The sequence below is a fragment of the Choloepus didactylus genome, chromosome 16 (genome assembly GCF_015220235.1).
Source record: "Choloepus didactylus isolate mChoDid1 chromosome 16, mChoDid1.pri, whole genome shotgun sequence".
Classification (NCBI taxonomy): domain Eukaryota; kingdom Metazoa; phylum Chordata; class Mammalia; order Pilosa; family Megalonychidae; genus Choloepus; species Choloepus didactylus.
Genome location: NC_051322.1, coordinates 63,713,275 through 63,727,540, shown reverse-complemented (window position 1 = coordinate 63,727,540; position 14,266 = coordinate 63,713,275). Strand labels below are relative to the sequence as shown.

Below are 14,266 nucleotides of genomic sequence, written 5' to 3'. Positions count from 1 at the left end.
ATGACTCTAAGACACAGGGCAGTGGAACAGCAGAACAGCCTAATGGGATCCTTTTGTTTAGTGTTCATTATAGGATGTTTCCTTTGCGTAGCCTCAGAAAACTTTTTAAATATTGAAACGAAGTGAGATGGCCTGAGAGGCAGCTAAATCATCAGAAAGAACTTGTAACTAAGGGAACAGGTCTGCTGGATTGGAAGTAACAACAGTAATGCCCATTGTGAGTGGGAAAGTTACAGAGTGGGAGCCTGAGGTTGGGGGGAAAGTGATGGAAATGCAATGGTTCAAGTTGTTTTTTTCCTTCAACTTTTTATTTTGAAATGTTAAACTTTACAGGACAGTTAAAAATAATACAAACCCCATATAGAGAACTCCAGCGTACCCCTATCCCCCAGAAACCCACATCCAATTTTAATTTTTTTGTCACATTTGCTGTTTCATTCTCTATTTATCGATAGACAAATACATAATGTTCATTAAACACTTAATACAGCATTTAATGTGAATTTCCTAAAAAGCAAGGATATTCACTTTTGTAACCACTTAAGTGCAGTTATCAAGTTCAAGCAATTTAATAATATGAAGCTTAAAGTCTAAATTCCAATTTTTTCATATGTCCTACTAATGTCCCTTTGAGCCTTTTCTCCTCCCTTGTTATATGACATCCAGGATCATGTATTGCATTTAATTGTCATTGTCTCTTTAGTTGGTGCTTTTTTTTTTTTTTTAATTTTTGGAACATATATACAGCATAAACCTCATCACAACCACTCCCAAGCACACTGTTCAGTGGGATTAATCACATTCACTATGTTGTGGTATCCTCACCACCTTCCATTACTAAGACTTTCCCATCTCCCCAAACAGAAACCCTACACCCATTATGCACTAACTCCCCATTCTCCCTACCCCTGGCAACCTGTACTGTAATTTCTGTCTCCATGAGTTTCCATGTTCTCTGGTATTTTCTTTGCCATTACCATGGGGCTTAAATTTAACATCCTTAATCTATAACACTCTTATCTACTTTGATACCAACTTAACTTCAATAGTATGCACAAACCATGTTCCTCTACTCCTCCACGCCCCCCCCCACCTTTATACAGTTCTTGTCATAAATTACATGTTTACAAGTTATGAGTCCAAAACCACTGATTTATCACTACATTTTAAGGGTTTGCCTTTTAGATCCCCTAAAAAGTAAAAAGTGAAGTTACAAACCAAAAAAACAAGGGTACTGGCATTTATATTTACCCATGTTGTTATCCTCACCAGAGATCTTTATTCCTTCATGTGACTTTGATCCATTTTCTGTTGTGCTTTCCTGTCAACCTGCAGAACTCTCTAGCATCTCCTGTAGGGCCGGTTGAGTGGTGATGGGCTCCCTCAGCTTTTGTTTACCTGGGAATGGCTTAATCTCCCCCCCTCATTTTTGAAAGACAGTTTTGCCAGATATAGAATTCTTGGTTGGCAGTTGTTTTCTTTCAGTACATCAAATATGTCATCCCACTGCCTTCTTGCCTCCATGGTTTCTGATGAGAAATCAGTACTTAATCTTATTGAGGATCCCTTGTACGTGACGCATTGCTTCTCTCTTGTGGCTTTCAGCATTTGCATTCTCTCCTCCTTTTTGGCATTCAACAGTCTGATTATAATATGCCACAGCACAGGTCTATTTGGGTTTATGTTGTTTGGAATTTGTTGATTTTCTTGGATGGGTATTTTCATGTCCTTCATTATTTTCTTGAATAGTCTCTCTCCTCCTTTCTCTCTTTCTTCTCCTTTTGGGACTGCTGCAGATTCCTCAGGCTATGTTCACTCTTCTTCATTCTTTTTTCTTTCTCCTCAGTCAAAATGCTTTCCAGGGAGACGAAGCAAAAAATCATGAGAAATCTGGCTATGGAATAGTTTGTTTCCAAGGAATTCCCAATTGGTAACTCAACTCTTTTTCTGTCATTCTTTTCCTTAATCATGCTCCACAAATGCAAAGCTGAAAACAAATATGTAAAGCTTCTCCATGACCCTCAGTGTGATAATCAGATGGATGGGGAGAGGGGCTGGGTAGCCCTCCATGAAGACTTTGACTCAACTGCACATGTCCAAAAAGGAAGGCTCTGCTGGGGAGATTTCATCCCTTAACTCAATCAAATCACCCATTATGAGACCATTTTAGGGAGTAGGCAAATACAGACCAAACACACACAGAAAAGACTGATTGATGAACTAGAATGCAAATTTAATTTCAGTTTCACAATAGGAGACTTTTACGCAGTGTAATCCCTGCCAGTGGGCAGTTATGCTCAGAAAACAATCAAAAAAGTTCAGATCAAGTGTTTATATGGTGAGCAACTATCCAGAAAAATAAAAACAAACACACGAACTGGATGTTGATGCAAGCAGGTCACACAAAGCTGTGACAACGTGCTGTGCTGTGTCCTTCACCTTCTGAAGACACACCTCCCCAGGCAACTCTTACTTGATATCAGAAACAGAACATGCTTGCTCACAACCTCTCTGCTTTCCCTGCTTCCGTTTCATTGTTTATTGTCAACCACCAGAGTCTTCTCTGGTGAGATACTTAGTTTAACATTAGCTGTATTATGTTTTCCTGAGAAGACAGAGCCCACCCTTGCCTTATCTGTGTTTATAGATTATCTCTCAGGGCTCAGTGTTGCCTGGGAAGATTTCTACAGATGCCTAATCGTGTCCGTTTCATATTAATTTTCATCTCAGAAACCTCCATTTCAGAGGTTGATGTTTTTCCAGTCTTTTATCCCCTCAACGTTGTGGTGGTGTCACCTCTCAGAAGGCAAATATCTCCCAAGGCAGGGATCCCTGTCAGTCTGTCGATGGATTTGTTTAATGTTAAACGTCTTCATGTGTTTCATGTGCCCTAATTTCCAGTGAACATCAGTTACGTAGCAGGGATGAGAACCCACCCAGAAATCACAGTGTCTTTGTTTTCGCTGTTTTCCAGTGTCATCTTGCATTACAACATATAAGAAGACTCCACCTCCAGTCCCACCCAGAACTACCACGAAACCTTTCATTTCTATCACAGCCCAGAGTAGCACAGAGTCTGCCCAGGATGCCTACATGGACGGACAAGGCCAGCGGGGAGATATCATCAGCCAGTCTGGACTCAGCAACTCCACGGAGAGCCTGGATAGTATGAAGGCTCTGACGGCCGCCATCGAAGCTGCCAATGCCCAGATCCACGGCCCTGCAAGCCAACATATGGGCAATAACACTGCCACCGTCACAACCACCACCACCATAGCCACCATCACCACGGAGGACAGAAAGAAGGACCACTTCAAGAAAAACCGGTGCCTGTCTATCGGGATACAGGTAACAAAGCCTCCCTTTCTGTCCTTTGAAATAGGACCCCAAAACTGAGAAACCTAACACCTTTTGTGTTTTTCTTCCAGAATATTTGCTATTGTGCCATTTTGGATGACATAGCAATGTATAGGGCCAGTTTTTCAAATAATTGGATCTGGACTCCCTACGTACATTGTTCAATGTGATCTAAATTATAAGGGTGTTTTATCTGTAGACATTAAGAGCTATTATTTTTGTTCTCTAAGTTGACTGTGTGGCTCATACTGTAGATGATTAAACAAACATGGACACATCAACCATCAAGTGTCCTTAATTCCTAATGTGCATTTTGATTATCAAAAAAGGAGTGGGCATCCCAGAATAACCCAGGTAGGTCATCAGGTGGCATTACATTGAATTACTATATGAGAACAAAAGTATCAAATCACTTCTCATAGATGTGGGAATGAAGGAGAGCCAGACCACAGTGCCTGGTAGTGTGGAAAGCAATAACTCACTGTGCAGCATCACCAGGAAGGAATGTGCATCAGTTTTAGCATAATTGTTGGCTATTTAATCATGCATTTCATAAAAATGATAGAGAATCATCAGGCTTCTCAGTTCAGTTCACTGTTTTCTGCTTCTCAAAGATAAGATCAAACTGATTCCGCCTTGTTTTCCCATCTGTTCAGCTTGGCTTACCCTGGTAGAAGTTTCCTTCTATGGATGGACAAGAATCATTTTTTTCTCCCCTTTTGTTGTGCCTTTTGATTAATAACTGCCCAACTTGCTGTCCAATAAATGTATCCACTCTGAGCCAACAGGAAGGCACATACACACGCCAGGTATGGGATGCATTCTCTCAGCAATGATGTATCTTCACAGTCAGCTCTGCAAATTCCACTTTTAAAGGGCAATTAAACTTTCCCTAGTAGCAATAAGTCAAAAGCCTTTGTCGAACCTACAGGTTACCATAGCACAAATTGTCAGGGTCCCTAAAAGAACTTGTAGCACAGTATGAAACAAGGCCCCAAAGCCAGCTCCAGTTTGAATTTTCCTAGCTTTCCACTAGACGCTAACTGCCCTACTGCCATTCCAAGGATTTTGAGGCGTGGAGCAGAGCAAAGGTCAGTTCTCTGTGTTGTCCTAGACAAATTACTTCATCTTTCTGAGGCTTGGGTTCTTTGTCCGTTCCTCAGAGGATTATGTTGAAGATTGAGTTGAAAAAGCTAGCTTCCTATTTGGCACAAGGTTGGCAGACAGTGATAGTGGTTATCTTCTACTTCTTTAATGTTCAATTTATTTCTTCCTTTATTTTATATTATTTTTCAATAGGTAATGCATTCCCATGGTCAAAAAACTCGAAAGTTATAAAAAGTTATACAGTGGCAAGCCACCTGCCCATATTCAACAGCCAGTCAGTTCTCCTCCTCAGAGGAGACCAAAGAACCAGTTTTTGTATCTCCATGTAGAGTTATTCTGTGGCTATTCAACAAAGCATATATTTTTTATTTATACCCTTTATTTTTCAAACAGATGTTAGCATGTACTGCACACCCTTCTGCGATTTGCTTTTTTCACTAATTATATTTTGGAGATAATTGTTTATCAATCTCAGCATTCAATTTATTTTAATGCTTCTATATATTTGTCTCAGTCACTTTCCAGGCTCTGCTACTTAGCCTTGTAGGCTACTCTCCAAATAGTCCTTACTTAGAATAAAGCATTTATGTGAAATTCAATCTATAGTCTTATTATTTTCACTCAGTAATTTTGAACTACTTCTGAAATCCACATATAATGTTGGGGGAGAAAAGTTTTTGCTTCAGAAATCATGTTGCTTCTTAAATATCTGGGTCTTTTACTGACCCACAAGGCCGCTCTCACAACTCCACCAGTGTCCCCTGCTGCATATATATGAGGACTGAGCGGGAAAATAATTCTCTCATTTAACTCCGAGGACAATCCCATGGCCCAGGTGTAATCTGGTCTCTACCCTATGGACCGGAGCACTGAGAATTTCAATAACTCACCCAAAGTCACACACCTTGTGTTGGCAGAGCCATGGGTTTATCCAGTTGTGAATAGGACCCCATGTTACTGCTTCTTTGATAGGGAATAATAAGTAAACATAAACATTAAAGATATAAAACACTAATCAAATATCATTATACAGCTTATAATCTAATTTTAAAACTAATTCCAAAAAGATATAACACCAAGATCTTGGACTCCCCACAACCCACTCCCTTTACCTTTGTTCGGGCCAGAGTTTCCAAGCTTTGCCCAACTTTTTTTTTCCCTACATTTTAATTATTTTTTTATTTTTACAGAAGCTTGTTCTGAATTAGAACACTTTCCTGGACATCTCAGGCTTTGAATACAAGGATAAGATCAAGAGTAGTTTTTGCCTAAAACAGACTAGAGCTGGCAAGCAGGGGCCATGGGTCGGGTATCCCAGAGGTCAGGTTTAGGGTGGCTGGCTAAGGTTCTCAACCAGGGTGGAGAAGGGGATTTTCTCCCCCAGGGGCACTGGACAATGTCTGGAGATATTGTCTTTGACACAACTAAGGGCCGCTGTTGGCATCTATTGGGGAGAAGCCAGGGATGCTGATGTGCATTCCGCCAAGCACAGGGCAGCCCCCCAAAACAAGAATTATCTAGTCCAGAAAGTCAGCAGAGCTGAAGTTGGGAAACTGAGCTGAGGCAGGAGGAACAGGCAGAGTCATGTCTAGGAAATCCAAAATCCGAGAGCGGGAGACAGGCAAGCATTGGGAGCTGCAGCCACCAAGGGAGGGGGCGGGGGCTGCAAAGGTGCAGGAATTTCCTAGCACTTCCAGTGGAATCCATACCTAACAGGTAATGTTAACACCTTTTATTTCACAACCTGCGTGAACTTAAGACAATCCCTTAATTTCTCCATGCCTCGGTTTCCTCATCTGGAAAATGAGAATAATGCCGGTGCTAAATGTACAGAGTCCTCTTAGGTTGTTGTAAGAATTGATTAGCGTAGTATCTGTAAGGCACTCATCACAGTGCTTGGCATGATAAGGGCTCAAGAAATATTAGATTCAGTTGTTATTATCTTCCTTTCAAGTCACAATCAGCCAAACACACCAAAATTTCATCACCTGCCATGGCCTTCTCTGTTTTGTTTTGTTTTTCAGGACAGAGATTTGATTATCCTGCAGTTTCTTTAAAAATTTTGAAAGCTACTTCATAAACATAAGTTAGGGACATGACATTTGTCAAGCTTTAGACATAACTAAGGGGGTAAAAGTTACAGAGATAAATTTAAATACATTGAGTAAAGCTGAGAAGTTGCTAACACCTTGTTGCAAATAAGCTGACAGTTTGGACAGGTGGGAGAGGCTAGAGCCAGAGTGCCATGTCCGCAGGTTCACTGCTCTGCTTTCCATCTGGTCACTCTGCGTCCTCTGTCTCTGCTTTTCTCTGCATCGAGAACCGTGGCCGAGAAGGGAGATATCTCTCAGGCACATTTTTTCTTTTTTTCTTAAATTAAATTCAGTTTTATTGAGATAGGTTCACATGCCATACAATCATCCGTGGTGTACAATCAGCTGTTCACAGTACCATCATATAATTGTGCATTCATCACCCCAATCTATTTTTGAACATTTTCCTTACATCAGAAAGAATCAGAATAAGAATAAAAAATAAAAGTGAAAAAGAACACCAAAATCATCCCCTGCATTCCACCCTATTTTCATTTAGTTTTTGTCCCCATTCTTGTACTCATCCATCCATACACTAGATAAAGGGGGTCTGATCCACAAGGCTTTCACAATCACACTGTCACCCCTTGTAATCTACATTGTTATGCAGTTGTCTTCAAGAGTCTAGGCTACTGGGTTGGAGTTTGATAATTTCAGGTATTTACTTCTAGTTATTCCAATACATTAAAACCTAAAAGGTGTTATCTATATAGTACATAAGAATGTCCACCAGAGTGACCTCTCGACTCAAATTGCCACTGAAGCTTTATTTTGTTTCATTCTGCATCACCCTTTTAGTCAAGAAGATATTCTCAATCCCATGATGCCAGGTCCAGATTCATCCCCAGGAGTTCATATCCAGTGTTGCCAGGAAGATTTACACCCTTGGGAGTCAGGTCCCACGTAGGGGGGAAGCCAGTGAGTTCACCTGCCAAGGTGGCTTGGCTAGAAAGAGAGAGAGGGCCACATCTGAGCAGCAAAGAGGCACTCAGGGGGAGACTCTTAGGCGCAATTACATGCAAGTTTAGCCTCTCCTTTGCAGTGACAGGCTTCATAAGGGCAAGTCCCATGATAGAGGGTTCGGCACATCAAACCGCCAGTTCTCAGGCACATTTTGAAGAAAGCTGCATTGGGGAATTTTGGTACTGCCCCTTAGCATGAGGCTACCACATCCTACTTTGATAATGACATTTGGGAGGATTACATCATGAGCATTTTTAATTTTCATGACTGTCACCATATTCTGTCCGTTAGAATCCATTCAGGAAAACAGAAGCCCTGCTGGCTTTTCAGAGGCCGTTTAATACACAAAATTGGTTATGCAGTTATTGGAAGCCTGAGAGAGCCATAATTGTATGCAGGGATGCAGTTACCACCTCCAGGACAAGGGGAACAAAAAGGAAAAGGTGGAGTCACCAGTACTGAGTTGCTTCAAAGAAAGGCCACCAAACTTGAACATCAGGAGGGCACACCAAGGTGGGCATGGCCGACGGTGCTGGAGCTTCCGAGAGGTACAGCCGGTTCAGGGGCTGTCCGAGGAAAAGGGGGCTGGAGCACAGCTGCCCACCAATGCTGGATGGGCACCAGCACACAGTGGAGTCACAAAGTCACAAAGTCTCTTGCCTCCCCATTGTTAGAACATTCCTGGAAGCCAGCTAGCAAGGGCTCCTGGGAAATGTAGCTTGGAGAGTACCGGCCCCAGTGCCACAGAGCAGACAGGAATAGAAAATGGGCCTGGAGCTTCTGGGCAACAAGTAAATCACCAGAATAGAGCACACTGTCCGATAAATAAATATTTTAAATGTGCTTATTTCACTCGATGAGCATGTTCCTTAAAAGCATGAGATGAGCAGGATGAGTCGGAAGTATGGGTTCCCAGGTTCTTCTCATGGGAGCATCTCACTGGACTAAATATGGTTCTAGAGTATTTAAAGATATGAATTTGTATGTAAAAACATGGATCTCAAACTGCTTCATCTGGTGCTTTTTCTCATGTTCTAGGGCTGGAGGTGGTGGTGAGGGAACTGGTTGCTTTGGATTTAGAGCAATGTCATATGACTATAGCAGAAGTCATGGATAATGTTAAGGGTAGTTTTTTTTCTTAAAATTACAAAGTCATCATACATGAATACAGTGTTGTTACAAAGAATTTATCTGATAGAGAAGAATCCAGAACAAAATATAAAATTCCCCCTTCTTTCCATACCCAGCTCCTGTTCATCTCCTCAAAAGAGGCACTGTGAATGGTATATTGCACAGAGTTTTAGTCTCTCGAGTAATTTTGGCTACAGATGAGTTTCATTTACTGGTTTTAAACCCTAACTCCTTCACCTCCAGATGTTTGATTGTGACTTCCCTCAACTGTTATTAAACTCATTTTACAAAACAGCTTAAAAGAGCATTAAGCTTAATCCTTCACATCATGGAAAATCCAATTGCTTTCTCATTCTTTGACTTAAAAATAAAATTAAGTTGCTGTTTGCACACCTAAAATTCTCTTATTTATTGCTTTTAAAACCTGTCCAAGTATACAGAGATATAGCTTATGCCCAATGTGAAGAGGTACGTCTAACCACAAATGGCAAAACCTGTCCCTGCCAAGTTTAGTGATCTATTTTAGAACATTACAAAGCAAGTATATTGTTACTGTGCTTTGAAAGGGGGCTGTGAGAAATTAAAAATTCACATTATCTCTGATTTATAATTAATCAACAAAACAATAAAGGAAAACTGTGGAACTAGTACTTAATTCATTCAGGCTTTGTAAACTTATTTTGATGTTCTTGAAATCAGTATCAGTGCATATTTGGGAAGAGATTGTTTGTTTGGGGGGACTTATCTCAAGTCAAAACTAATTAACTCACAGAGATAATTTTAATGCATCCCAAAATAGGAACTATTGCAGTGATGTTTTCCAACCGTCATGCATTAAATCTAGAAATTAATAATAAACTGACAATAAAATCCAACCATTTGAAAATATTAAAACATCTTCTAAATAGCAATTGAGTTAAAGAGAAAGTTAGAGATTGTTATGAAATAAATGACAATGTGAATCCTATAAATTATTACTGTAGTCTGTGGACATAGCTATAATCTGAGAGCAATTCATAGTCCTATGTCCTTTCATAACTAACCAATAACTACGAACATATAAGCTAAATATTCAACTTGCACAGCTAGAAAAAAAAAAATCAAAAGGAAGGAAGTACAAATGATGAAAGTAAAAATAAATGCTTTAGAAAGCAAAACAGAGCAACAGTGGAAACAACTAAAGTAGAATTGATAAATTAAACCAAAATTGGTTCTTTGAAAAGACCAAATAAATAGGCAATTCTGATTGAGAAAGAGGGAAAATACAAATCAACAATATTAGGACCAAGAAAAGGATATTATCTTTTGAAAAGTTGTAGAAGACCCTTGTGACAATTTTATGCTGGTAAATTTTAAAGTCAAAGTAAAATGGGCATATATTGAATATATGTAAATACAAATACTGGCACAAAAGGAAATGTATAAAAAGGGGGATGTGAAAGGAAATGAAATAAGCTTCAGTGGCAGAGAGATTCCAGAAGGAGCCGAGAGGTCACTCTGGTGGCCACTCTTACACACAATATAGACAACTCTTTTTAGGTTCTAGTGAATTGGAGTAACTAGCAGTAAATATCTGAAACTATCAAACTACAACCCAGAACCCATGAATCTCGAAGACGATTGTATAAAATGTAGTTTACAGGGGTGAAATGTGATTGGGAAAGCCATATGGACCACAGTCCCCTTTGTCTAGTTTATGGATGGATGAGTAGAAAAATGGGGGAAGGAAACAAACAAACAAAGGCACCCAGTGTTCTTTTTTACTTTAATTGCTCTTTTCACTTTAATTATTATTGTTATTTTTGTGTGTGTGGTAATGAAGGTGTCAGTGATTGATTTTGGTGATGAATACACAACTATGTAATGGTACTGTGAACAATTGAATGTACAATTTGTTTTGTATGACTGCGTGGTCTGTGAATATATCTCAATAAAATGAATTACAGAGGGAAGAAAAAAAGGAACTGTATAATCGGGGGAAGATATCTAATAAACATAGAATAAATTGCAAGGGAAGTAAAAAATATAGCTCCCCCAAAATGGTACAAACTCACGATTTTACAGAAAAAGTTCTTCCAAACTCAAGGAGCAAATAATTATTCAAGAAGCAAATAATTCCTGTGTTATTTTATCAAACAAACATAACTCTGAGACTCACACTTGAAAGAGCACAAGAAAAGAGAATTATAGACTAACATGTCTACATATATAGATGTAAAAAGTTTAAGAATTTATCCAAGTATTAATTTTTAAAAATTATAAATTTATACCATTACCAAGTATGGTATATTCAGGAATTTAAAGTTCTTTTAGCCTATGGGGGGAAAATGTGATATCCAGATAAATGCTAAAAAATATACTTGATAAAATTCAGAGTATTTTCCAAATTTCAACACAATAAAAGCAGCCATGAGAAACCAAATTCCAGAAATGTATGGCTAAACATATATGGGTAAATTTTGGGATAAGATAAAGGTGGCATCTCAAATAAAAAAGAAATTCACAAATAAATGGAGCCAGATCAATTGATAATCCATGTGGGGAAAAAACATAATGTTAGCTCCCTAGATCTTACCCAAAGACATTTCACGATGGTGGATCAAAGAACTAAATGCTATGGCGGGGAAAAACCCCACAAAAGCATAAAATAAAATATTTGAACTTTAAAAATTATGCTCAGGGTAAAGAAGGACTTTCCAAACCATAAAAGCAAGATATGACTACATAATCATTTGAGGTTCTCTACAATGAAAAATAAAGTTTAAAATAAAATACTAAACTGGGAGAAAGTATTTGCAGTATATAAAACAGAGAAAAAGTTAAGGGTCAGAAAATGTAAAGAAATCCTATTAATAAGATAATAAACCAATAGAAGGAAAACAAAAACTGAGCAAAGGTCATGAGCCAGCAATTTACAGAAACGATGCACAAGAGGCCAGTAAATATTTTGACCTGTGTTATTAACAAAAGTTTTAAAGTGTGCAAATATTTATATTGGTGAGGATGTAGGGGACTGTATGCTCCTAAACACTGACTAGAGTAGAACCATAAACGCTTCAAAGAGTAATTTGGCAATATTCCTTAATGTTCAAGCATACTCAATCCTTTCCACCTAGGAATTTTTCCTAAACAACATGTACCCAATTATGCAAAAAGATACCTATGAAATATTAATTGTAATATTATATGTACTAGCAATAAAGAGAAAATTACCCGGGTGCCCACGTTGCTTAGATAAAGTCATTAAGGGACTATTATGGAGCCAGCAAAGAGATTGAGATAGAACCATATTTAGTGACCTGATAAAGTATCCCAAAGAGAGCAATCTTAATAAATAGAGCAAATTGCAGAAAAATGTATGTGTATATATGTTGATTTATATAAATTTAGTATTAATGCTCATTTTTACATATATTAAAAGACAAATTTGCATCAAAGGATTGACAGTGATTGTTGGGGTTCTTTTGCTTTCTACAAGACATATTTCTCTATTTTAATTATATAAAACACATTCAGTTGCTTTTGCATTTAGAAGAAAAAAATTGTTGTATGCATAGGAAAAGAGGAAGGAACCTAATTGCTCTGAATAATCATAAAATTTATTTCAAATTTGAGTTGGTCGTAATCTGTCACATAAGTTGTCAGTTATATGCGGACACATTTTCCATATGAGCTGTAATATATACCCAGCTATTTAAAAACTGTGGGATGATATTCAAAGCCAGTTCCTTGGTACAGGTGGAAAAAATGAAGATAAACTATAGTTTATCTTAATAAGGTAATACCTAAATCTCCCAAAGTAAAATTGCCCTAGTATCAACAATTCTAACTATAATAAATGAATTTTCCTTCTTTTTTTGTATTTTGATATCTGAAAATACCAGACTTCCAAGAACATGTTTCCATATCTAAACACTAAGTTGGTACTCATAAGTAAGTACATACTTGCAAATCTATAGAGGAATCATAGGCATTTATCAGGTATCTTGTGGGTGAACAAAATTACATTTTACTAAGCTCGGCAGAGTCGAAGAGCATGATTGTAAGGAGGTGATGGCTCATCAGGTATGCAAATCTTGAAAAAAAAGTTACAAATCACAAAGCTTGCAGAATTGTTAGGATTTATGTAAATGAAACGTGACATTTGGTTTTCAAGTGAGACAATTAAAATGGAACACCTCCATTTATTTGATTATTTCCTCAGGTGGATGATGCTGAAGAGCCTGACAAAGCGGGGGAGAATAAAGCACCCAGTAAGTTCCAGTCCGTAGGAGTGCAAGTAGAAGAAGAGAAGTGGTAAGTCCACACACAGTCGTCCTCTTTTCTCTTGATGGTTGGCAAGTATGGTACAAATATTTTTCTCTATGATAAACCTACAAGATTTAACAATATTTCCCACTAACTTCTGGGAACATTTAGAAGGTCAGCTTGAATTAACATTAGCTGATACCATTCTATGCTTTATTGCTGAAGACCACTCCATGTAAGTTTTAGCTGGAATTGTAGTATAGGCACATCACATACACATAGCCAAAAAGACTGTGTGTGGTACTCTTGGATGGCCAAATGATTCCTCTTCATAAAGCCTTCCCATTTTAGACTGTAGACTTCTTATGAGAAGAGGACTTACCCTATTCCTATTTTTATTCCTAGCACTCAGTAGTGTCTGTGGTTGGTATGCACTCAAGGCATGGTGAGTGGTGAGTGAATGAATGAATGAATGAAGATGAGGAAAAAGAGAAGATCCCTGCCCTCATCTTCCCTATCATTATCTGGAATCGTCAGTTCCTGTAGCTAGCTCTTTAAAATGAGCTTGCTGTAGAGTCTTAGTATCCAGTGGTGGGAAATCTAGGGTTTCCTAAGATCATGGGACCCAGGAGCTCTCGCGTCAAACCTTCATTTTACAAATGAGAACTTGACCCAGAGAGCTGAGTCCCTTGATGGGTGAACTATGTTTTATTGATGTCAGAATTCCCAGCTTCCAGGACTGTGCCTTGCATACACTAAGTGTCTAGTAAATGTCAGCAGAACCAAGTAAAACTGGAGTTATGGTAGGAGAGAGCGTGCTAGATTATAAATAGGGATACCGTCTCACCTTTGCCACTAACTTTCTTAGTGTGAACTAGGAGAAAGCTTTTGAATGTTCATTCATCCATCCATGTAAAATCCCTCCATTCAGTAATATCTATGGAATGCTTTCTGTAAGTAAGGCTTCATGGGACATAAACTGAAAATCTAAAAAGGAAGTTACACCTCAGTTCATGCAAAAGGGGCCCTCTGAGTCCTAATTTAGAGCCCCCTGGTATTGGCACTCTACTTACATCTAAGAGTTTTAAAATATTTTATATATATATATATTTGATATTAGGAATGGAAGCCTTCTGGAAACTAATATAACAATAGTTGGCAACAGTTAAACATCCACCTATATCCATTGACCCAGTAATAATATTCATGGAACTATCCTGAATGAAATATTGTGAAAAACAAAAAGTTATCAAATGTCAAACAATAAGGGAATGCTTTTGTAAATTATATCACATCACGAAGGTAAAATATTATATAGCTAATTAAGTGGAATTTATAAAAAAGACACAGAAACATGGGGAATTGCT

The 14,266-nt window shown here is 38.4% G+C and overlaps 1 protein-coding gene across 10 annotated transcripts in view; it reads left to right on the top strand.

Moving 5' to 3' along the window:
* DLGAP1 (DLG associated protein 1) overlaps positions 1 to 14,266 on the top strand; it is a 945,880-nt gene that overhangs the window by 885,859 nt on the left and 45,755 nt on the right. For 8 of the 10 annotated variants that reach the window (XM_037805638.1, XM_037805640.1, XM_037805637.1 and 5 more), the window contains 2 exons: positions 2,975 to 3,348; positions 12,856 to 12,947. In XM_037805638.1, coding sequence (XP_037661566.1) covers positions 2,975 to 3,348; positions 12,856 to 12,947 — 466 coding nt within the window. The remainder of the gene's footprint in view (positions 1 to 2,974; positions 3,349 to 12,855; positions 12,948 to 14,266) is intronic. The other 2 variants (XM_037805641.1, XM_037805646.1) reach the window with 1 other exon arrangement.